This window comes from Aythya marila (assembly GCF_965140915.1).
Source record: "Aythya marila genome assembly, chromosome: 8".
In the NCBI taxonomy this organism is placed as follows: Eukaryota; Metazoa; Chordata; class Aves; order Anseriformes; family Anatidae; genus Aythya; species Aythya marila.
In genome coordinates this window covers 30,637,805-30,663,283 of record NC_139049.1, presented here as the reverse complement: position 1 = coordinate 30,663,283, position 25,479 = coordinate 30,637,805, and the positions used below count along the sequence as shown (strand labels likewise).

The 25,479-nt window shown below is 46.5% G+C and overlaps 1 protein-coding gene across 2 annotated transcripts in view; it reads right to left on the bottom strand.

Moving 5' to 3' along the window:
• CACHD1 (cache domain containing 1) overlaps positions 1-25,479 on the bottom strand; it is a 96,527-nt gene that overhangs the window by 55,276 nt on the left and 15,772 nt on the right. For both annotated transcript variants that reach the window (XM_082765905.1, XM_082765906.1), the window contains exon 2: positions 9,366-9,428. In XM_082765905.1, coding sequence (XP_082622031.1) covers positions 9,366-9,428 — 63 coding nt within the window. The remainder of the gene's footprint in view (positions 1-9,365; positions 9,429-25,479) is intronic.

Here is a 25,479-nt window from a genome sequence, read left to right as displayed (position 1 = left end):
ATGGCACCCTGATAGGGCTCTACCCATGCTGCTGCGCTCAGCACTGAAGCTCCAACACGATGCTCTTGCAAGGTCTGACAAGGATACGATGGGGACTAAAATAGATTGACTTGTGGTCTCAGACTCCTAAGCAAAGCCCAAATAATACCCCTAATGTTACCCCCTGTGAATGTGTAGATAAATATCGTACAGCTTCAGGAGCAAACAGACAACAATACATCCGTCAGAGCACTGGATATATTTAGGAGAGCAAGCTCAGGACCCGGACAACTCCAAATGCTGTCATGCACATTTTCTCTTGATCAACAGTCTCCTTGGGCAGGTCGATCGGTGCAGAAGTATCTCACAATTCCTTTCAGGTACTTCTCTTCACTGTGGTTTGGGCAAAATAAACCCTCCCAGTTCTTGCTCCTGTCTTTGCCTCTCCTGCTGCTTTCCTGGGGGTGCCCCAGGGACGGAGCTGAACCTCTCCCAAGTGAGGCTCCGTGCAGACCCAGCAGCTCACTGTGGCTCGCCACAGGCTACAGCTGTTTAACTACAGTTCAACTTCAAATAGCAATAAAATTAAAAATCTGTAATTAATATTGTAATATAATAGGAAAAAGAAGGCAACGTCTCACAGACGGAATTATTCCACGAGCTTTTTGTCGTCAGGGTTCCCTGTGATGGAGGCAGCCACGGACAAACCAGGACAAGGTGTGGAGGTTGCACCACCTCCCGTAACAGCAGGGCAGTCACATTTCTCTCCTTCCAGAAAGGAAAACCAGTCAGGCTGACGTCCTGCCCCAACGACTCTCAGACCTTCAAAGATGAGTAACTGCTACAAGCTAATTCTAACTTTAGAAATAGCTGATTTGCGTGCATTAGCCTCTTTCTTAAATGTCTCTCTTACACATTTCTTTCAAAACAACGCAATAATAAATGCATTGCCCATCTAGCAATGGCATTTCTGCAAACGTGCAGCGTGGGGCTGTGCTTACAGTGACTCCGAACCACGGCTGAGAGGAGAGGGATGCTGCAGGGGCATGGGGCAGGACTCCTGCAGCTGCCCTGCTGGGTTGGGTAGGTTCTTGCTCGTGCATCATGCGAGGCATTTCACAGTGGGCTTACCTAATGACTTGCAGAGGAAAATTGGAAGGGAAAATTTGTGGCTGTTATTTGAGTGCACGTGACAGCAAACGCAGCCCCCAGGGAGCATCGGGCTGGACAAGGAATGTTTATGAGGGGTTTTGCTCCGTCTTTCATTCAAAGTTAGGAATAAATAAAATAGCTTGGGCATGCAGAAAACTTGGGCTGGCACACTCGGCGTGCTTCTCACACCTACACAGTTACTCCCCACACAACCTGAAATGAAAGAGAACACTCTGTGGGCAGCATGCTGCGGTGCTGAATACTCGGAAGTGTTTCATTCTGCATTTCTGCAAACTTTCAGGGCTGGGGTTCCTTCATGAGTGCATGACTCCCACGTGTCCTGCACGCCCCAGCTCTGCCGGGCTGACCGAGCATTGCTACAACATTTGTGTGCCCAGACCACGATGGGTTGTTCCAGACCCCCTGGCTGACCAGCGTCTCTCCTGCCTGTTATTACCAGGACACTTCACCATGATTCCCTTTGCTCCCATCACACGCTGCAGCTCAGCAGCAGGTCTCCAGGGAGCACAGGTTTGGCAGAACCTTGCCCGGATGAGCTGCAGCATCACACCTCAATTACCTGCCTGCAGTGATGCCAAGGCACCAGAGGAATACCAACAGTCTCCTCCACGCGAGGCATCCAACGCTGTTAAACTGCTCCCAGCTGGCAGATGATAAGCTGCTGGGTGGTTCCTTCTCTTTTTCCTTCTCTATTTTCAGGTAAACTCTCTCTTTGTCCAACTGTATGTCTTGAGCACGAATGCTGTCTTCAGCAGTGCCCCAAAATCCACAAGGCACATTTCCTACACTGAAGCATTTACATTTCTTGGTCACCAAGCTCCCCTCTCAGTTTGGCCAAACAAAATATCTGAGCTTAAGCACGACGCAGTCCAGATACTTGGATCTATACGCTTCTTTCCTGATTTCCCTGTTTGAAAGCTTTTTCCCCATTTAGAGCTTAAGTTTGCTGAAACAGGAGCCGCGTGGCCTTCGTTAGCAGTAGCAAAACTAACGGGGAACATCAGAGCACAAGGAGGCCCGCCTGGAGTCGCTGCCTCTCGCTGATAAACACCGGCTGCACGGGGCCAGGTTTAGCTATTGACGAGTTTTCACCTTGCAGGCTGCGCGATGAAAGCTCCCCACGCCCTTTGAATTCACCCTGCCGGGCAGAGTCTGAGGATCTGAGCAATCTGTTGGCGGCAGAGCCCGCACCTCAGGAGCTGATAAAAAGCAACTGCTCAGTGCCTAAGCTGCATCTCCCACTTAAGGGCTGCTAAACGGCTCGAAGTCATTGCGTTACCTTCATTAAATGGGCTCCAACGCTTCAGTTGAATGTGTTTCATCAGCAAGGAAACCAAAGCCCCCCCGTGCTATCCAAGCAACCATCCTGCCCCTGGCCTGGGCACACAGGAAGGGCTGAGTTTGGCCCGTCTAAGCACCCCAAAAAACACCAGCCCCTCATAATAAGAGGATTCGCCCCCAACAACCCGAACAGATGAAAACCGGCTGGCTCAAAGCACGCCACTAACGGCGAGATGACCCAAAAGCAGTTTTTTCATTGAAAATTCATCACCGTGCACAAATCACGTTAAGACTCTAAGGACAACACACCCATCAGCTGAAAAATGTCTTTAAAAATGGTCCAAAGTCATCAAATCGAGATGTGTAATCCGCATGAAGCCTAACAAAGCTAACTCGATTTTTCTTCCATAGTTGGGCTTCACTGGAGCACAAAACATCCTAAAACCCAGGCCAGTGCAGAGTCATTCCAGTTCTGGGTGATTAAACCCGCAGCAAACACTAACACACATTTCCCAGCTCCTCACCTCGGCGCTGCGTGCCCATGCATGCACACACACATCATTAGCTCGGGAACATTATTCAGCTTGCAAAGGGATGCACTCGGCTGTTAGCGCCTGTCAGGAGAAAAGCTGCAGCCTTAAATCAGCTTCTTACTTTTCTAAATTAAAAAAAATAAATAAGAAAATAAAAGAAGGAAAAAATAATAAGCTTTCATCCAGAGATCGCTCGCTGCTTTCCCAGCCCACGCCCTGCCTCTTGCAAGCTGCCCAGAGCTGCACGCTGAAGGATGCAAGAGCTGTGCCACGTTTGCGGCCAAAACTCAAAGGTACAGAAGGAAAGAAAGGACAAATGACAGAGGGACAGAGCTCTGAAACATGAAAACATCCTAACAGGGTTATTTCAAATATTGTAGAAGGCAAAAATGGAAAACTGCGCCCTCAATCAAGCACATAAAAGGGATGGATGCTCACATGCCGGAGCTACCCACGGGCACAGACCGGCTGGGACAGACATTTCCTGCTCCTGCAGAAAGGCTCAAACCCTCCCGTTTTAATGCAGACTAAAATAAACTCCGATACCTTGAGATCGACATAAAATGCTATTAGCCTCGGGTCAATTCTCAAAGCGCTCTTCATTTTAAAAACAGAAAAAAAAAAAAAACCACCCTTGCTCAGCATTCATTGCTTTTTGATTTTTAGTTTTAAATTTCCAAGCTGGATTTTTACCTTTTCTCCCTAATTTTAAGGAAGTGGCTACCCAGAAACGAAGCGCTGGCTGCAAACAATGCGGCCATTAGCTCTATTTCTTCCCCCTTTTTGGCAGCTGGCGTGCAGCCAGCGCCTTTCAGTTTGCAGACAGGTTGGACGGTAACACCTGTTCCTATTACAGCAGCACCCATGGGTAATGCACTTCAATTGTCACCATCTCCACTGACAACCTTTCATCACGACATCAGTGAGCTTCCCTAATTTTCCCAGAGACATTTTGCTCATTTGCATCGCTCCCTGGAGCTTTGTTAAAGCCTGGCTCCCCTCAAAGCTCGGCTGCTCTGAAGTCTCCCTTTTTCAGGGGGCACGGAGGGAAAGCAGAGCTCCAAGGTTAGGTTTTAGTTCTGGCTGCATCTCAAAAGCCACGGGATTTTTCATGTTATCGAGGCTGTGTATAAAATATGTAGCAAGGAGGCTGACAGGCACGGATGCCCTAACGGACTTAGGGGGGGATTTAGTGCCGCCGGGCTCCTCGGGAAGCGCTGCTCACACGCTAACGAGTTGAGGCAGTGGGGTTGTTTTTAAGCCCCGTTTATGAACCAGCAGAATCTGGAACAAAAGGCATCCACCACGCACCACAGCATCACGGTACTATGGATCCACAGAGCCCTGCTCGAAGAGGTTTTTCCCATACTTATTCCCAAGCTGCTGGGCTCCTGAAGAAGCTGCTGCTGCTGTATGGACTCTGAACAGGGTCTTGTCTCCAGAAAGGGACCTCACAACCACCGCCAGGTTGTTCAGACACCTTTGTATTAACTTCCCTCCTGCTCTGATGATAATGAAGATATAGTCTACATCATTGCATCAGGAGGCAGGAAACTACTTCCCAACACACATTTCTCCAAAGGGAACGGCACTTATTTGTGGCACTCCATCCTCCAGGAATTTTAGCAAGGTTTCCCAAGATCCACCGAAGGGAAGAGATTTCAAATGTGGTCCACAACAAAAGCTAGGGAAAGGGCCACAACTCCCATAAGTTATTCTGGAAAAATGTTAAACACCGTACATAGCGCCTTTAATCACAAGCCTCATGATTAACCAACACAAAATTCAACATCTTGTGACCATATCGTGGCTCCCAGCCAGGGAGATGTCATGCTGAACAGTAAAATCTTGATTTTTCACCGCGCTCGTTTCCTTTGGAAATTTGAGCCGTGTCTGCCAACAAGGGCCGTGTCCTGAGCGACACGAGACAAGTCACGTGCTAAAACATCAGGAGGCTGCAGAGGCTGTCCTTTAATTGTCACTCGGGTCATTAACAGGCAGTGCTGCCATGTTTCCCCCACCCTACAGAGGAAGAACCACAGGAGGAGCCCCCAGCAGTCTCACCAACTGTTGTTGGAACAAAACCTGTTCCTTCTTTTCTTAAAACAGCTCCAAACCCAAGTTTTGCACAGGTCGTGTGGAAGTCCTCCATCAATCCAGAAGATGAGAGCAGCCCAGGAGCACCGAAACAGATGGGAGAGCAGCAGGGATGAAGAAACTCCCAGAAGCCAAGCCCAGAAGTGCAGCATTTCAATTGGTGGTACAAAAATAAAACACTCCAAGCATTATTTACAAACGGCATAACAATCCAGTGAAAGACACCCAGAATATCACCGTCTGGGATTTGTCTAAGAGCGACTCCAAAACGTGTCCTACCATCGAGAGCACACCCCGGCAGCTGCACCCCACTCGTGCCCAATTTCTAATTATCGTAGCTCAAGCATGAACAACACGAGCCTCCCAAAACTCGCCCAGGTGTGACAGCAAGATCAGTATCTGAAATAACACCATCTATCAGGAGTATAGGACCAACGCAGACAGAGCTCCGTGAGCAGTGGATCCACAAACCTGGATAAAAAGTTCTCCAGCAGATTAACAAGAAATACAGTTAGGTGCTCCTTGTAACAAAGTAAATAACAAAACAGAAGTTCTGCTTTTCGTTAGGTAACATGTTTCACTTGATGTCTGAATATTTTAACCATTTCTTTCAGCTTTTATAACTCTGAAAAACAAGTATCATATCTGAATTACAAATACATCCTGCTGTTCTAACAAGAACGCTTTGTTTCTCTCCAAAAGGCGTTTTTGCCACAGACATAATCCAGTCAATTCAACCACAAGTCACTGATGACTTCAGCTTTCAGAGGTTTATTTATTTAAGATATGCTATTCATCAAAAAATCCTTTTGGAAACCTGGTTCTGTTAGAAAAAAAAACTGTAGACAAACAAATGTAAATGTTTTGCCTTAAAATTCTGTTCCTGAGCCTCCTCACCAACTTCCTTCAATTCCTGAGCAGCTCCTAGCAGCTTTACGCAAAATTCATTCTCTAGGTTATTATGGATGATTTTGGAGCTGATAATTATGCTCTGGATGAGCTAGCAGGGAAGGCAATGACTTTTCTAGCTCTAAACACAGAAGTTACATAGAGACTTTCTGTGTGAGGCCGCTCAACACACACCTGCTCGGGGCTGCTCCACCGTCCACCTTCCTCTCTGGTTTCCAGCGTTATGCTCTCCGTACTGCAGAACCCAGACGTCTGGCACGATGCTGAACGCACGCTGCCTTCCCTAAAAAGGGCTAACCTAGACTAAAACTCACCATTTTCCACCTTTTTCCATCACAAGTTCACACCACTACAATTTTCGTAGCGTACGAGTTCTCCGATATTGAAATCACTGGCACGAAAGGTACTCACGTTATTTTTGGCAACTGTCATCCCATGTTTAATAACCTGTTCAAAGTGAGAAAGGATACTTTGGATAGCAATCCTACAGCTCTCGACCTTAAAAGTGTAAGCAGATTAACGTCAAAAGGTAAACCTCTCCCTGTGTGGCACGAAGAAAGCCAAGCGTATTAAATCGTTCGGCCTGAAGGCCAACAGCTGTAGCTTTTCCACTCTCCCAGCAAACTGAAAGTCATTATTTACACAGTTTGGTATATAAAAAAACAACCCCCACAACAATCCGGTGGCCTGCCAGACAAGAATCCCAGCTGACAAAACCGTAATTAATTGCCTTCGGGTATCAGTTGCTAAGAAAATGTTAATGAATGACAAAAGCAGGAAAAAATGACAGGGGAGTGAAATTTGCTTACGTTTGTTTGCATTTGCTCAAGATGATCCCATTCGATGCTCTACTCTTACTCATAAAACTCGATTACATCGCTTGTGATTCATTAGGGCTCGAAGACCCAGTTATTAATGAAACAGAAGTGCTCAATTATTCTGCTATCCACTTCGCTGGTGAGCTTTTAACCGCAGTAATTACGCTTTGCCGGGGCCTCGTTTTTCTCCTCTGACAGCTCAGAATTCATCACACTACCTACAGTGTTTAGACAGTTATTTGTATCTACTTGGAGTGAATACGTCCATCTGTGACCGAGAGACAAGCAGCGCCTTTTTCTAAGGGCAGAATCTATAGTCAAAACTTCAAAGAAGTTTTAATTCGGTTTCTTGGTTTCCCGAAAACACTTTTGGCTTTCAAGAGCCATCTGATACGTATAATCTAGCCCACATGGCCCTTTTGTGGTGTGCAGACCACCCAGGAACACTTGTGAAAACCCGATCGCTGAGTCAGAGCCAGCGAAGCCTTCGGTGGGGATGTCGGGCTGGTTTCAGGCTGACACTTGTGAGGCCACAGCTCCTCTTCTGCAGCCAGAGCACCTGCACATGCCCCAGCGCCTCTCTCCTGTCCGTGTCTGACCTCAGACACTAGGGGAAGCAGCTGCCAGCAGAAGAGAGGGTGCAGTGCCCTGCCAGCAGCGGGTTTCTTGCACAGGATCCCAGTTTGAGCATCCAAAACCTCTGCGCACCCTCCCCTCCGCTTTAGGTGAAAACGGCTTTTGGCATTTCTTTGTTTAGTCCCACTCCCGCAGCCAAACTGCACGTGTAGGGCAGGGTCCCACAACAAGACCACAGCTCCAGAAAAACTTGGAGCAATGTTCCTCAGCTGACTGCAACTCGGAGAAACCCCCTAACGCTTAACTTCCATCAGAGGGGTTGAGACTCCATTATCCGCAGGGTCAAGCAATTGTTAACACCAGCACTGGGGTAATTTACTAGGGTTAATTCTTTGCTCTAGTTTCTTCTATCGTTTCTCACATACATCTGTACCTCACCAAAGAAAAATCTGACACAGGCAGTACCAAAGGTTAAGCACAAACTTTTTTTTTTTTTTTTTTTTTAAGCAAACCTTACCATTTTTATGCTAACAGCCAAGAGATTCATCCTAAAATCCACATGATGTCATTCTAACAGCCTAATTTAAACCCCTTATCATTACTCACACAGCTGTACATTATCGCAGTTGTCTGTCAGCGTTACTGCATGCTGCAGTTTAGTGCTGGTATGGGATGAGATTCCTACCCCTACGACTCAGTTTTTGTTTAACAGAAACCCAGCGTTGCTGGAACTTTTCCTGAGCTCCCCCATTTTCTGCAGATAAACCAAGTTCCTGCATTGATCATAATCCTATCAAAAGCCCCCGTGTTTGGTCTGAAAGAGCAGAGGAGCTGAGCCCCGCTCTCCATTTCAAACTCACCCAGAGCTTAAACACATCGCACATAGATTCTAAATCTCATTTGATCCAACTCTGCTTTGACTTTCTCCTTGGAGGAAAAAAAAAGAAGTATCTGTCAAGTTCACTATTTTACAGTAAACATAAATTTGCTGCTATTACATGACTCTTTTTAATGCACATGTGCACATACGATATGCTCTAGGAAACATCCAACAGCACTCACATGCACATCTGACTACCTGCACAGCTACAGAGCAGTTCCCCTTTCCCCGGGGAAAGCTCCACTCTGAGGCACTTTTGTTTTTGCTGAACATTAAAACTGGTTTGATAGGGGTCTAAGAAGGTCAGGTTACTCGCTGAAGGTTGTACAAATGAGTCTGTGCTTCAACTGGAAGGAAAAGACGGTTCTTTGTTCCAGCCCCCAAGCAGAGCCTGCCACTGCTACCAAAATTCATCATGTTCCAAATAAAGATGCAAGTGGAAGAGTACAGGACTGGTACCTTCATTTCTTAAAGATGGAAATTGGATCTCTTTGATCTGTCCTGAAATTTATCCACCAGTAATTTTCCAAATGTATACATGCATTAAAATGCAAAGAGCCTACACGTTAAAAGATACATCACCTCAGTGTTAAATTGGAAGTTTATTTTCCCCGCATTTCCAAATGCGATCTCATATGGGGAAAGAAAACACATAAAACAACAAAAAATCCTAAAACAACTGTTACAGGAGGCTGCAGCTGTCCCATATTTACACACGGCAATTGATACCATTTCCACATTTACAAACAATATTAGTGTTTTCACCTCAAATGAAAACAGTTTTAAAAGAGACACTTCTAGTGTGAAAACCAGTCAATGTGAGATACTACACAAGGGCCCCACCTCTGCATTTGTTTTTTTGTTTCCAAAGGGAAGGACCCACAGAAAGCAGATGGAAAGGCTTTCCAAGACAACAGAAAACTATCAAATACACAGCGCATACAATACATTTCCATTTATGTTCTATTCCACTTATTTTCCTTGGTGTTGTATGTTAGAAAAGGGGCCACAATAAATTCAGACAGAACTAACTGCTGAGCTGACTGTGGCTGTGAAGCTAACCACAGCTTTTGTCTGTGCCCCAGGACAGCTGTAGGTGGGCAGGGGGGGCTGCCTTACCTGTTGAACTTCACTTTCTCCATTCGATATTTTCTCCGTGTACACAAAGGAGTTGAATATCCTCTGCAAAAAAAAAAATCAGAAAGGATGCATTAGAGACATTTTGTCCCAAAAGTCACAGTAACGCAGTTTCAAAAGGTGCACATGAGGAAATCTGTGTAAGAGATGTACCACTTCACCTGGAAGTCTCTAATGCCAGGCTACGGGGAATCAAATTCACCTGTACCTGCTTCTGGGTCTGCATGAAGCATCTGTTCTCATGTTTGAAGGCAAAAAATATAACAGGTTGTGGTTCCAAAACATGTTAGTTTACTAATAAAGTGAGGATATTTAGGATTATACACTAGAAAACAGAAAAAACACCCATTGCTTTGTGTCCTTCCCTTGGTGTGACACTGGTGACATTGCTAAGGCTCGTGTTTTCAGCAAGATAGTAAGACAGAATCAGATCACAAAATTATTGGCACTAACTGCAGATACTAAAGAAGTCTAAATTTTTTCCAAACACAGCATAACCATCGGTTAGCAACTCCAAGAGTTCTCCTGAAGCAGGTTTGGCTGATTTCCTCCTAGGAAGGACCCCCGCGGCCACAGCTGGCAGAGGCAGCCTGGAAAACCCTTCAGTTTGCTCTGCTGCGCTTCCCATCATCACTTTCCCTTATCCCTCTCCCTCCTGAGGGCTCCAGGAATTTCAGAAATTTGAACTCTTAATTCTAAAGCAGCATTTGGAAGGGCAGCAATAAATCTCCTCGGTTTACAAGTCTCAGAGAGCCAAGGAGGAGGGGGGGGAAAAAAATCTGCTCTTAAAAGCTGCCTGTACATTGAGACTTCCTCTTCTTCCAGACCTTTGTTTAAAGTTCTGCTTGGGTACTTTAACTACAAACATGTTTTTTTTTTTTTCCTTCCCCCTTCATGAGATGAAAAGATAATTTAAACATCAGAAGAAAATACATTAAAGCATGTCATTTTGATGCAAAATGTTTCAAATGAATTGAATTTTTCTCTCCACGCAGCATTTAGTCTGCAGACATCAAAAGGAGCGAGAAGGAAGCAGTCTGTCAGCTACCAGAGCGGGCCCTCCTGGCCTCAGCACGGAGCTGACCCCTTCCTCTGCGCCTTTCGAGCACAGCTGTGCTACTAAAAGTCCAACACGATGACAGAGACCATCATACGCAGTTATACAGGGTCACAACATGAGCAGGAATTTTATTTGTGCTAAGCTTTCAATCTATTTTAGCTGCAGCTGTAGCTAAACAAGTTCTTGAAGAGGTGTTTGGACTGGGCGCTTAGACACGTGGTCTAAAATTTCAGGTAGACCTGCGTGGTGCCCAGAGTTGGACTCGATGATCCTTATGGGTCCCTTCCAACTCGGGATATTTTATTATTCTATAATTCCTCAAAGCTTTGTGTCTTCTACTCACTGAAGAACTCAGCACGTGCAGGGGGGTGGGCAGGAGCCCTCACAGACCAACCCCACACACCAACACCTCAACACGGACAAGGAGCACGAGCCACACAGGTGCTAACCATGGCCACAGCCCTCTGCTCAGGGCCAAAATAGGCTGAACGTGAAGAGAAGTCACTCTTTAGTGCCTGTACTTCATCCCTCCCAGCCTGGCCGTGCAGCGGGGCCTGCCGAGCAGATGGCCGCCGCCTCAGCTGCTCCACCAGGCCCCGCTCCACAGGGCGCAGGCCCTGGCGGCCATCACCCAGCCCTGTCACACCCAGCCTGCTGCACGATCCCAAATTGCCTGAAGGATCCCTCCCAAGTTGCCCCCCTTTTTGTCAGCACCACTTATCTAAAGTGTATCACCATCCGGAGTACTCGGGTTCTTGCTGAGCGCCGCTCACCTGTGTGAAAAATATTCACTTTCCCTGCACTTCTCAAGTTTCCTCAAACCCCACATCTAAAAGACACCGGCTCCTGGTGGCAGAGGGCAGATCCTGTGGACAGGGCTCCCTCCCCACACCTCTCCTCCGCCGCCATCTCCTTCCCTCAGGAAAAATGCCTTCACATTTTTAATTCCTCCCTCTCCGAGGTCTGGCCGTGGCACTAATTAAACTTGTCAGCCCACTCTGATTCTGCCACAGCAATTTTAAAGATTTGGGAACAGTTGTTTCATGGTCATGCCGTGTCCCCATGGGCCAGAACACACCTGGCATGGGCAAACGCTGCATGTCAGCCCCTTGAGTGGCTTGGTTTCATCAAGCAGATTTCCATAAACTCTTTTCACTTAAAATAAATAAATAAATAAAGACAGACAGACAAAGCAGCTTTTGTTTTCTGATCCAAACTCTGAATTAAATTTCAGGATGGTTTAAAATCCAGCGTTGTTACCACTCTTCCTTTATGCTGCCAGAGATTACCCAGAAGGGCAAGCAACCTTCACCTCATTTCCACCACAAAGCATCGGTTTTCAGACACAACCTTAAGAAGCAAACAAAACTGAAAACGCCTTCAGAACCGACATAAGTCTGAAATCATCTGCATTTTCCATACTTTGTTCTGCAGGAAAGCTTCAGCAGTGACACGTATTTCTAGATTTGGCCAGGCTACAGTACTGGGAACGAGGGAAAGCATAGTTTGTGTTTTTCCTTTTCCAAGTCACTCCAAGCACCTGCGATGCTCAGCGGGAGCCCACGTTCACCGGGCTGGCTGCACCCACCAGGGCACTCATGCCCAGTGACACAAGCAGAAGCCGAGGGAAAATAAACACATAAAACCAAAAATAAATCAACTGTGGTATTTGTAGGGACTGCTGCAGGATTTCTGGTGACCTGCGACGTCTCCAGGCAAGAAGCAGCGAGATGTGCAGAGCTGCCCACAGGAGCCCGCTGAGGGTGAACACAGCTGGGATGGAGTCATGAGAAGACTGGGTTTTGTCTTACAAACACACATTTCAACACATTAGAGACCCCTGCTTTCCTAAGATCGTTAATTACCTGTCTGGTTCAAATTACTTGCAACTTCCTAGAAAATACTCCTCTGTGGCAACCAGCTTTAATGACTTTCATGTAACCGAGTGCTTCTCGGTGCCACCAGCTGCCTCGCTTTCAGCTTTGAGGACACGTGCACGATGAGGGAGATAAATCACGGTGTGACCAGAGGCTCCAAGGGTAGCGGTCCATGGGGGACCCCTTGGGATGGGGAAGATTTGGGATGCCGCCGTCGTGATGCCTTCCACAGGTGCGGTCTGACAGTGATGAACGAGCGCAGCGCCGCAGCCAGCCTCTGCTGCTAGACAGGGGTCAGGCTTCCTACTGAGCCTCCGAGATAAGGGGCTTGGGTTCAGCTTGGCGACGTACCAAAATGAGGCTTTGGGCAGTCACAATCTGTAGTTTTAAACATGGGAGGTGACTAAACTGAGATTAGTGTAGAAAGCAGAATAGTTACCGACGAGTTCCCTCAGTGCCTTGAGGTGAGAACAAACACAGCAGCAATGCGCTGCAGCAAGAAAGCACTTCAAAAGCCCTCAACTTGACAAAAAAAGCACAAACTGCATCAAGACTAACTACACAGAAGCTACAACCCCCCAAAAAAACAAGCCTCTGAGATCCCCAACCAAACACAAGCAGCAGCTGCTCATGAGAGCCGCCAACCAGCTGCACGTCGCAGTCGGCCAGGCGAGATGTGAACCCATCTCCCCACCACCAAAACCAGAATTTTTACAGACCAAGAGCATCGGGAAAAACAAATACAAGATCAGCAAAACGTTAATTGAGCTGTAAATACAATGAGGCTGCTCTAACGTCTATACTGCATGGCATTTTAAAGAAAAAAAAGGGTTGAGCAGATTTTGGACGTGGACTGCTGTTACCTTGTATTTGGATCATGGCAGGATGAAAAAATGACTGTATTAAGAGAGGATACAGAACAGCAGTAGCAAAATGTACACGTGTCAAATATAAGCAGTATTAACTCAGCGGGGCTGCCGTGCTTCTTAACCTCAAGTAGCAACTAACCAGGGTCTGTTTCTTATTTTAAAGGTTAACGTTTTAAAGTGAGCAAACAAATATATAACAAATCCTTTTTATGATGGAACTCGCCGAGCTAGGCTGTTATGAGGGAGACCCGTGGCTTCTTCTGGAGTTTGTTTTTGCAGCGTCTGAAGCTGTATCACGTTATGTTTTGTTACCATTTTCTAAAACTGAGAAACATTAAATAGTGGGTTCCCATGAGATCGAGGATACGCTTCATGTTTTCCTCCAAGAAATTTATATATATATTTATATACGGAACTAAATTAGAGGAAGTCACAGTGAAAGGCAAACTGCGATGAGAGCAGTGCCCCCAGCAGCTCTGCTACACCCCCGATCAGTGCAGCTCAGCACCCCAAAGGCTGTCCTCACATTGCACTGCCTACACCCTGCTCTTTCAGGGAGTTTCAGAAAAGAACAAGTTTTCAGGAAGGATTTAACTAATCGATGCTTTTTTTGTCATGCTATTTGTCAAGCAGCGCCAGGCATCCTCATCAGACAGCAAGACAAAGAGATGAGAGCAGAGCTGAGCTGGGTCGGTGCTCTCACGGGGGGGAGCCTCTCCTCGAGAGCAAGGCACCACGAGAAGAGCAGCATCTTCAATTAATAACAGCATTAACAAGAGAATCACTGCAAGGTCTTCAGTGCTGGGAAGTACCCCGATCCCAAACCAGCCTTGAATTCATACAGAAAACCACCAAAACCGACCTGCAGTAAGGTGTGGGTCTTGATTTTGACTAGCAAAGAGCACAACCTGAACAAGCACTTTTAAAAATCACCAGTAACTCTGGTGAAGTGCTTCTTCTATAAATCAGTGGGAGTTCTGCAAGTTTTTATCCCTTCCTTTAAGAGCGAAGCATACAGGACAACCTCCACCTGTTGTTCCTCTTGCCCATCTTGCATGTCCTGGCGTTTGGCTTCAAACACAGTGTAGGGTTTGAAGCCTTGAGGCACTGCCTGGCGCCCACCAGTTTTCTTGCTTTGAGGAAATAAATGGCAAAAAGAGGAGCAGAACACAACGGCTCTGTGAATAGAGCCCACAGTGCAACAGGTGCTGCGGGCACCGCTGAGATCCCCTCGTGTCCTTCTTAACCTGCCGCTATTCACAGCCTCAGCTTGTTCTCCCAAACGTCTGCGTGAGCTTTCGGACATCTCTGGGCAATCTGTAGGGTAAATGATTGCAAAATTACAGCAAGACACAGCTGGCTGCACCTAAGGAGATATCTGGGGCCCAGCGTGTGACAACAGCACTGGGACACCACGTGGAAATCCCATTCCTGTTCCCATCTCTCTCAGTGCAAGAATCTTGTTTGCTCCTATGCCAGCACCTGCATGTTGCCTGGAAAGGCTCTGCATGTTGCCAGCAGGCAAAAATCAGTCCATGCTCACTGGTCCTCCTTGCTAGAGCATCGTTGAGCCACACCATCATTTAAAAAGATCCCTTTGGCAGCTTCATTAAATGGTTTTGCTATTTTACGTGTGAACTTTACACAAGGTTACTTGGAATGGGGAGGAATTTGTGGAAGAAATTCAGTCATGAAAAAATGCTCAGCCTATCTTACAGCTTTCCCGTAAGCAAACCGAGCACAGACCCTGCTGGTACTCAAAACGTGAGCACGTGTGCATTTGCAGATGGATCTTAATCCTGAGGGGAGCAAGTGTCACAGAGCCAGCATTTAAAATTCACCTAGCACCATTAGCCTGTGGCAGATAAAAGCCTTTCGGAGCATTTCGAGAGCTGCGTTCAGATCTTGGGGGTGCTGAGTAGGCAGGGCACTGCTTGGAAAGAGGCAGAGTTTAGCACAGCTCTTGTAAACGTGGTTCCCTGGAAAACTTCTGGCATTTACAATGGGGGAAAACTATGGAAAACTGAGCATCTGCCAAAAATGCAATCAGGCACCAGCAGATTTTTCCCTCTTCTTTTTCAAGGGAATGGAGAAGAGGGGGAAAAAAAAAAAAAAAAAAAAAAAGAGAGTGAGAGGGGAAAATACCCTAAGAAAATTAGTTCCACATGTTAAAAAGATTATTCATTTAGCCAATGTAACTTGACTAAAGTTATACTCATGACAATGTCAATGGCAGTATTTCAGAAAAAGGAAAGTTATGCTACCCAACCTTAAAATATAAAGCAGATGGGCTTCTCAATGAAATTGGACTTTTTTTTTTTCTCCCCACACTTATCCCTCCTTCTAGGCTTCAGGATGTGAAACTTGGAATATTTGTACGGATTTCTTCATGTTTCCAGTGTATTTAAAACAGATTAACTGTCTATAACCAAATGGAGTCGAAATTATCAGAGCAACACAAATGCAGTGAAGTGTTGAATCCGAGTTTCAAGTTTTGCAGCCCGAGAGCTGGAACGGACCCGTAAAAACTGCACCTCTGCAATGCTCTGTCCCTGAACGGGACGCTGCCTCACAGCCTTCTCGGGAAGGGATTTAAGCACTGACAATGAGGATAACTACTTTTAAGGTAAAAATAACAAACAATGGTACTCCTACAGAACTCCAGACCTTCTCATTAATGGGCATTTTCCAACTCACCGCCTTTTTTCAGTCCTAAGTGGACAGAAAAGTCGCCTCGGTGCTCTTTATTCTTCTTTAGGCAGTATTTGGCTGGATGTTGTGCTCATTGCCCGAATAATGCTGAGTTACCCCTATGCTGCTATATCAGGATTTTGAAATCCAGCCCCCGTTTGTCATTCTTTCCTCCTGACCCAGCCAGCAGCAGCCCCATCGCAGAGCTCTCCCTCACCCCGTGCCACCCGCCCTTCGGGGAACAAAGGTGAGCACTTGCTGGGAACAAAATTAAAACGAAACTTCATTCGGTGGGGAGAACCCTGGGTTCATTTCCTGGTTTGGTTTGAAGCTCATGTCAGGAATGACTGACTGAAAGTGATGCAACATTTAAGCAGCAGACCGATACAGGTAACTAGATGTAATCCTATAGCCAGAGGAGTTTAACACCATTTTAGTATCCTTATCCTTAACCTGTCCAATGCCTGGTGAATTCAGGGTACAGCAAGCATGCAGAACATGGATCGATTTACGTAACGCTCCGGTGTGTAATTTTACAGCAAAGACAAAAGAAAAAGAAGAAAAAAAAAGAGGGAGGGTGGGATGGGAAACTGAGACCACATGATTTTTTTCCTGATGCGTTTAACACGATCGAGGCAGAAGCTGGCTTTGCTTGGACAAATGCTGCAGCACAGAAACACTGAGGCTAGAGCAACGCATTAAAGAGATCTACTCGAACCAGGAAAAAAAAGTCCCAAACCGACCAGCTTAAACCCAGGAACGTATAAATCATTCCACTGAACTTCTGTGCGTAAAATGGATGGGCTGATGCTAACGCAATTACAGGCTGTTTTCTTTCAGCGTCCGAGAGCATCATTTTTCAGGATCTCTCAGCAAGAGCCATCAGCGTTCAGCGCAGCCGCCCCGATAGCTGCCTGCCCCTGCCACTGCTGCTGCAGCACTTCCGAACAGGAACCCTCCAACACTGCCTGCATTCACAACGAGATGGGTTTAAAACTTTAAACACGCTCTGTAGCCAAATCAGCTGTCTCCAAGCAAGACACGACACTTTTTCCAAGAGAAGAACCATTTATCAGTAACCACCTGAAGCAGACTGTCCGTACACCAGCGCTTTCCTGTCCGAGTCGGTGTCCATAATTGTAGCACAAGAGCACCCTCCGATTACAATGTTAATTCATGAGCAGAAGTTATAAAATCACCTATTTCCGTATCTCATTTGTGCTGTTTTGCTTTGCTATAATCCACCCATTTCCTTCTTTGAGAGGCAGGGAGCAGGAGGAATTCCTCGTGCTCCTGTAGCCTTACACTCTTTCATTTCCCAAATGCTTTTAAAAGCAGATAAAACATTAACTCCAGGAGCTAAGCACTTTGCATTATCTTCATTATCTCAACTGCTCTCTCTAACCTGTTAGTAGAGCTGTTTTCAGGTAACTTCCAGCTGACCCCAGCTCCGAGGCCAGCCCCATCCTGGTGCTCCCTGACCCCCAGCTGTGTCCGTGGGCACAGCAGCCCTGGCCGTCAGACCCCGGGGAGCAGGACAAGCCTCAAGAAGCACCCTGGAAACACAAAGCTGATGCCCACGAGGTCTGTCACCTCCAGCTGCTGCAGCTCGACTCCTCTCCTGGCTTCCACATGGCTGCCTGCTCTCGTAGGAGGATTTGGAGACCTTTCATTCTACCGTTACCTTCTGCGATAACCCTGCTAAGACCAGAGCGAGATGATTATGGGGCAGGAGCATCTTTCACGTGAGGTGAGGCTGGGAGGGCTGGGACTCCAGGGGGACCTTACCCGTGTGGGCAAATCCCCAAAGGAGGGAACCGGGCTCTCCTCTTTGGCACCCAGGGACAGGACAAGAGACAAGGGGCACTAATTAAAACGATTCTCCAAGGACACAGCCACGACCCCCACACCAAAATGCTGATCAATCACCACATTTTTACAAAAGCAGAAACAAGTTGGTTTAAGTTTCTCTCCGACTTTGGCACTTCCTCTCTGAGCATTAAGTAAAGTGAAATGTTGTTTCCTTAAGTGCTACGGAAAATAGAATTACTCATCAAGCAGCACTGCGAAGATCCCATTTCTCTTCTCATTTTCCAACCAGGACTGGAACGAGCTCAGGGAACAAGCTCACTGACAGCTCACTGATCTGACGATCTCTCTCCATCATGTTCCACGAGCCAGAAGACCATCAGACGTTGTCAACACGATTGTACAGACCTAGAGACCCTGAGGTTAAAACCTGGCAGGAGCTCAGCGGAGGCCGGCTGGTTCAGTGGTCCTGCTCGTGTTTAACTCATCTCAGGGCACAGGAGGAGGCAGCGCAAGCCGCAGCAAACAAAATGCAGTCTTCGGGAGAGAGCCGAGCCATTAGATGTTATCTGCTCCCAGAGAAATTAAAAATTGAGACCAAGGAGAGGCTCATGAGTTGAATTCCTACGGCACTTCAAAGCAATTTGTGCATGAATGCAAGCATTTATTCTTCTAATTAAAAAAGAAAAAAGCAAGTAAAAAAGCAAGACATCATTTACATGAAAGGGGGGGGGGGAGTTGAAAAAAAAGAAACACAACAAAAACTCCAGTGTTAATCAAGAGCAGAGCAGCTTCCAACCCAGAAACAGGAGAGAAAGCTCCAGATTTAATGAGGGAAAGCGCCACAGAAGAGCAGGACTTGCCTCAGAGTCTTTTGTAGCACGGCCTCGCTGCGGCCAAAACCCACGGCGAGGCAGCCCAGGAGAATTGCCACAGCCCAGCCTCTGGGAGCAAAAACTATCGGATGCTTTGCGGAGCGCAGCCCTTTATCTTGGACCCTCATTGTTTTATAAACCCAGCGGGCTGCAGGCCAGGGGTGGGACGGCAGAGGCCGGGAGGGGAGGCGGCACTCAGGGGGAAGCCTCTCGCTGACGGCGCTGCCTGACCCGCGCCCCAGACAGCCCTAGGAGAGCTTGGCACCGACGGAAGGAGCCGGCTCACATTTTGCTTTCTCGTGCCGTTATTTGGTTCTTACAAAGAAAGTCTGCTTAATCCAGGAGAGGTGGCTCTTTGGCGTCCCCTTTTGCACCTCTGCACTGGGTCTCCTCACTGCAGAGGCACAATACCTCGTGTCCGTGTCCTCGTGTGATGAGCACTGGGAAGTTCAAGCTCACTTAACTTTCAGGTCAACGCCATGGAGGCACAATTTTTTTAGTTAAACAGACTCCACAGCTGGACATTTAAGCATTTAAGCACAAATTTCTGTAGGTATTGTATCAGTCTCCACAACCACCTGACATATTCTGTTGCGGTCAGGGAGTCCCCAGCTAACTTTTTTCTACATTTTGAAGCCCTGGTTGGGTTCTGCCTTACCACAACAGCAACTTTAACATAAAAAACATGCTTCAAGAAAAGAACACCATGTAGCACCAAGGCTTATGGAAAAAAAGTCTGAAAACAAGCCAGATTCTCCAATCCACTGTTCTAATTATGGATATTGTCAAACCAGTATTTATAACTTTAAATAAAAATACTAAATACACACCGTGAAAACAACTGTGGCACTTTGAGTGACACTATCTGGAGTACTTTGTAACTGAAAATAATCACTCCGTTATTCTAAAATCAAGGTATTTTTGCTGAGATTATTACAAATACACTCATCTTTCTAACATTCAGTATTACGCTGAATGTCAATTTAAAAATCAGCGTATGCACTCTTCTGATGAGCTGCTGATTAGCAATACTGAGATGGAAAGCCCCTGAATTATTCCCGTGTTTGAAAGTGGATGCTCCAAATCAGCAGTTGAAATTTGTAGGATTTCCCTCCTGCCCCAAATCTCCGCAAGTGTTTCACCCTTCTGAAGACCTCCGATGGCAGCACAGGGTTTGCCCGTTTCCAGCCATGCCCCTTTTCGGGCGGTCAGTGGAGAGGCTTCTTGCAACTACTTCAACATTTCAGATTCTCAGTGCCGTGTCGGCACATTCCTGCAGTGCAAATTGATAACGCTGAGCAGAAATTATTTAGGTATTAACGGTAAATCAAATATATTTCAGCATGATTCCTTTCTACTTACTGAAAGAGATAAATGTTTAGAAGATAAAAACTAATTCTTCTAGTTTACAGGTGCACATTCCTGAATTCCTCCTCTAACTTAAAGGGAGGACAATCTCCAGCGTCTGTTCCCTCTGTTCGCCTTCAGCCCTTTTAAAAGAGCACTCTGATTTACTTTGAAAGCTTGACTTCTTTGTGAAAATGCTAAGAAAACGAGCGAGAACACAAATTGTTTGTTTGTTTGTTTGTTTGTTTAATGCTTCAGCTGAATGGCCTTCTGTGGATTACCGAAAAGTAAGCATGTCCACACAGGATGCAGTCAGTCCAAGGTGGACCAGCACAAGCACCAGCACAGCACCTCTCGGTGGGACAAGAGGCTGTGCTGGTGGCTCCCACAACCCCTTCCATCACTAGATTTGACTGACACCAAGTTTAAGTCTTGCAACCCAAAAAAAACACATAGAAACCATGCAAGGTAATCACTACAAACCTACGAGCACAGTCCTGGGATCCTGCACAGCCACGCAGCCTCGCAGTTTATGGCCACCCTCACACAACACCATGAGGGAGGACGAATGGAGCACACAACTTGGGAGCAGATTTCCACAGTAAAAAGGAAGTTAAACTGGAAGGAACCAAATTTCGAAAGAAAACAAACCAACACAATCTTGGAAATGCATTACAGTACTGTTAATTCCTTTTATACCCTGATGTCATTGCCAGCTGGGTTGTACCTATTAGAAAGATCAAAAAGGACTCATGCATGCACACACTCTTAAAATTAAAACAACGACAAAGGCAATTACTATTTTCATTCCTTCTGTAAACATTATTACAAGCTGCTTTTCTGCAAAACACAACCCATAAAGTGAGCTCCACTGCTCCTGTCAAATGAACACAATTAAAACAATTTCTGTTTCAAAAGAGAATTACGCGACCTTTTTGTAAGTCTCAATTCATGTTTAACTTGGTCTAAATAAAGTATTTTTGAACCTCTGGAGAGAAGGCTGCTCATTTGCTCCGAATAAATCTCTGCTGTGATTTCCTTCAGAAGAAACCACTTACATGAACACTCTTACTTAAGCAGCCCTCATGCTGATCGCACAGACAGTGTCATCTTCATTAAGAATAATCAAGAATCCCTAGGCAGACATTTGCTCTTGGAATTATAAAATCTCAGTGGTTCAGAGTGTTCAAGGTTTCCTAACATTCATTCATATTTAATTTCTCGAGGATGCACATGAAAACCCCTCAGACTGGAAAATATCTTAAATTGAAGTGTTTGGTATCAGCTTCTTGCTCAAAATAGCCTTCTAGTTTCAGTAAATCCGCCAAGCTTTCATTTGGTAAGAGAGAATTTTCCCCAAATTCAGAAATACGAGTAATCAATGAAAAGCCTAACACTTGCGTTAGACAGAACAGTGTTTTAGTAAGCCCTGTGATTCCCAAACTTTGACAGCACGAGATGGTAATACCAGTCTTTAGGGATCCTGGAGGAGCTGTGTTAACAGGGATCAACATCCTGCTGCGGTGGGAGCCTGGCTGGTTGTGGCTTTCAGAGCCACGCTGAAGCAGTGGCTGCCCACCTGGTTATTTGTCACCGCCGGACGTTTTCCATTACACAGAGATAACTGGGGTCTGCAGGAGGCTCTGAGAGCTGCGTTACCTCCAGTGCTACCAGCGAGCACGCGGAAAGGCCAGAGCTTCCCTTGCATCTCCCCGAGCGAGGTAACCGTGGCCTGGCAAACCTGCAATCGAATTACGCATTTAAGGTAGCACAGAGACAGCCTCCAGCTCAGCAACCTAAATAAATTCCTTTTCTTTTCCTTTTCCGTGCAATTATCTACGTATCGCGCGTATGTCTGAACGCACAGCAATGACTCTGTAATCCACTTCTGTGTCGGGATTAGCGAGTTCAGACACCAAGGAGAAATAAAGGCATTAACGGCGCTTTGAATGCAGACACGACTGAAGCAGATTAATGCTTCTCCGAGAAGGAATATTCCCGATGTCAAACACGGTTACTACTGCCCTGGGATCTGTATCTGACAGCCAGAAAGTGAGAGAAAATATAACTTACCGGACAGGAAATTTTTCATTGCGTTGATACTGATACATTATCTTAATAAATTAATGAAGAGATTTTAACTTTAAGGAATTTATAAATGGCTCATACTCACAATTTAACTTCACCTCCCTGTTTCAACACGCAATCTCTGTTTTAATTTCCAAAAGCCTTCCATGACGCAGCTCAAACAAGTGTTTTCACCACGTTTTTGTTACACCTGTCAGCTCCACGTGTCCCTAACTTGCTCCAACACCACTGCAACCCAGGCTTCTGTCTCGCCTCCCTGTCTGACTTTAATTCTTCTACACCTTTTCAGTCTCAAATAAAGCAAGGATTCAAACACGAGGCTGAGGTTGCAAGAGCAAAGGTATCAGGGAATATAAAAACTCAAAATATTCAAAAAGATGTGATTGATCTCCTAATTTAGAGGTAACAACACAGTACAATGAAGTAATGGCAGGTATTCCAGGGACAGAACTAAGGATTCCAAAAAATAAATCATTTAATATTGAGATTTTTTATAAGAAAAAAAATCTTCTGAAAGCTCTGAAAAATCACCTTTCCGTGCAAGGTAAGGTCCTTTCTCTGCAGCGCCTGACAAAACATTAGAGCAGTGTTTCAACAACATGTTTTTCCTAATTCACCCTGGGACTTCAAAGCAGATGAAGTGGCAGTGGCAGTAACGGAGTGCCTGCATCTTCCCGCTGCAGATTCACAGCCTTTCACACTTGGTTTTTCGGATTAAAATTATGATGTGGCGATCGTAACAGTATCACCGAGTATGAAGCCAACTCCATCGATTCATACTCGTGCCTTCAGCACATCTGGGGCTCCCCGACATCTGCCAGCATCTGTCAGAGCCGCACGCCTCCGCTGGCAGCGCCGCCAGCTGCTTCTGCGCTCCGCTTCTCCCCGCACAAAGTCCAATTTCCACCAGGAGCATTATCTAAGAAAAACATCAATTATCCGGACAGAAAACGTACCGCAGCATGTGTTTAATTCCACGTGTTCAGAATTAGGAGGTGGTGACCTTCACGTCGAACCGTTAGGAAGCGGGACGCTAACCAAAGCCGTCCTAAGCAGGCAGCGTACGGCCCAGAAAGATCCGAGTGCATCAGCCGAGGAACAAAAATCACTGCAGCTAAAAACAATTTACAAAGGTTTCCTATTCGATCAACAGGGTAACCACTAGTTACTTGTGTTAATTCAGTATTTTTTTGTTTACTTGCATCCAGTTTCCTCCTATTGAGAACCCCGAGCTATTCCTCACAGAGCAGCGAGGTGAGAAGCTGCCGCCTTGCTGCGAGCTGCTCCTCTTTTCAGCCACGGCAGCGAGGACACGGGGGCTTTCTTCGAAGCAGGAAAATCAGAGCAAAACCCTTGCAATCCTTTTCAAAGTCTAGAACGTGTCTGCATGACAAAATTTAACACTCACGAGGACTTCCGATGTATTTATTTCATTAAGCCAGCAGTGCTGAGGACGAAGCAGGGAGCAGTCTCCAGATGGTGTTGGGTTTGGTTTCGCTGGCCAGCTCCGCAGCGGTCGGGGAGCTTTACTCGCTGATCCTAGAGCACTACAGCCCATCAAAATGCCACCAAGGCTAAGGACTGCGTTTCTAAAACAATTCTGAAAACCCTCACGCAAGCTTTGGGCACAAAGAATATCTCCGAGGTGCTTCCCCACTCCCTGCGCTCTTTCTGGATAAAAGCAAGCTGGAAGATGAGCTTCCAACATTAACCTACTGCACATTCAGTCCACAGGATCGGGCCAGAGCTAGGTCACGGCTCACACACATGGGAATCGGGTCCTCAGCATCGGCTGCCCTGCCCTCCTCACCTGCCCCTACCACAAACCCAGACAGATCCACCCAGCAAGAGGCCTGGAGGAAGCACCACTGATGTGCCGTGATGGACGGGGCTCGCACTTCAAGCAGGATTAAGAAGTCTTTTCTCTCGCTGTGAAGTCTGAACTCAGTCTTGAAACCTGTGATGATAAGCCTTCATCAAGTGTCATTTCCTTCTGATGTAACAGAACAAAGTTCTGCCTTTAAAACCTTTCACAGGATCCTTTAAATTATTTCCCCGGTGCTCTGCAGATCTTTGTCACAAACCCACTCGCCATCTATTTTCCCTGATCACAGCTCAGGCAGAAGCATTTTGCAAGTTCTGAACGCCTCTACCCGACCTAAGCCGTGCCAAAATTTCTCGTTAAGATCTCTGTACGTCCACGGTGTTTTAAGCAGGGCACCTGGAGATGCACAGAAGCTGTTCAACGCCAAGTGTGTTTTCCAACATACGTACCTACGGCGCATCCACCACCAGCCCAACTAAACGTGCTGCTGAAAGCCTCAGGGGTCCTTGTAGATGTCTCCTGCCGTGCTACACGCTAACAAGCAGCCCTCGGATTGAAGCAGCGTGAGCACAAACAGCCCAAAGCAACGTGTGGTCTGTTTGGTCGCTGTGCATGGGAACAAGCCTCCGAAGGACGGATTCTTTCAGACTGGCGTTTACCAATCGCACGGGTATTGCTGACCTGAAGGCAGGCGTGAGCAGCAAGGTGCTGGATGAAATGTCCTCCCTTCGAGCTGCTGCAGCAGGGCACGGTCCCCCAGCCTGTCAGAGAAACTCAGAAGCTGGCACACAGCCTGCTGCAAGAAAGAAGTCTGCTAGAAACGGCAGTTATCGGTGTGTGGAAGCGGTGCAGCTGATGAAACAAAGTCAATCAGGCAGCTCTGAAGTCCAAAGCTCGTTTCCTCATTGCTTTGCACTTTCCTGGAAGCCTACAAGATATTTACAATGCAAACAAAGCCCATTTGCAAGCCCCTGGAGGCACCTGCACCTCTGCAAGGTTGTAAAGCAGTACCAGTGAAAACGAGACCTGGGTTCCCATCTCTTCTTTTACCTTCCCCGTAGCTAAACCGCACTTTGCTCAGCCTCCAATTTGCTTTACAGCCTCCTGAATAGCAAGACAAACAGGTCAATAAACGCTGTTCTTCCTGTCCCACAGATAAATGTGTGAAAAAGGTGCAAAGAAAAGGTTCCTTATTCCCTGCCTGACAAATGCTTTCAAGAAAAAGCACAGGAGAATAAATGCAGTTGAACTGGGCTCCAGTTAAGAAATACTCGCTTTTCTTAACACTGAATTTCAAAATTATCATAAAATCGCTGCTCCTGGAACACATTGCTGGCATTTTTAGCTTGCAGGTCGGTTTTCATTTAATTGCAAGTGCAACAGGCTTGTTACAAGAATGGGATGGGGGAGAGGGATGAGCCACTGCGAGGCAGGAGCCGTGGGACTGTCAGAGCCGCACGCAAACACCGGGATATTACCCCAGAAAACCCTGACGCTGCCCAGCGCGGCGGTTTCATTGCTGTGCACCGCCTAAACCCACCTGCAGTCCCGCCGTGTGGGATGGCAGCACGCTCCTCCCGCAGTCATTCGACATCCTCCCGTCTCGCAGACAGGCAAGGGAGCTAACAAGCAGTCCCCAAGGCTTAGTCTGAAGA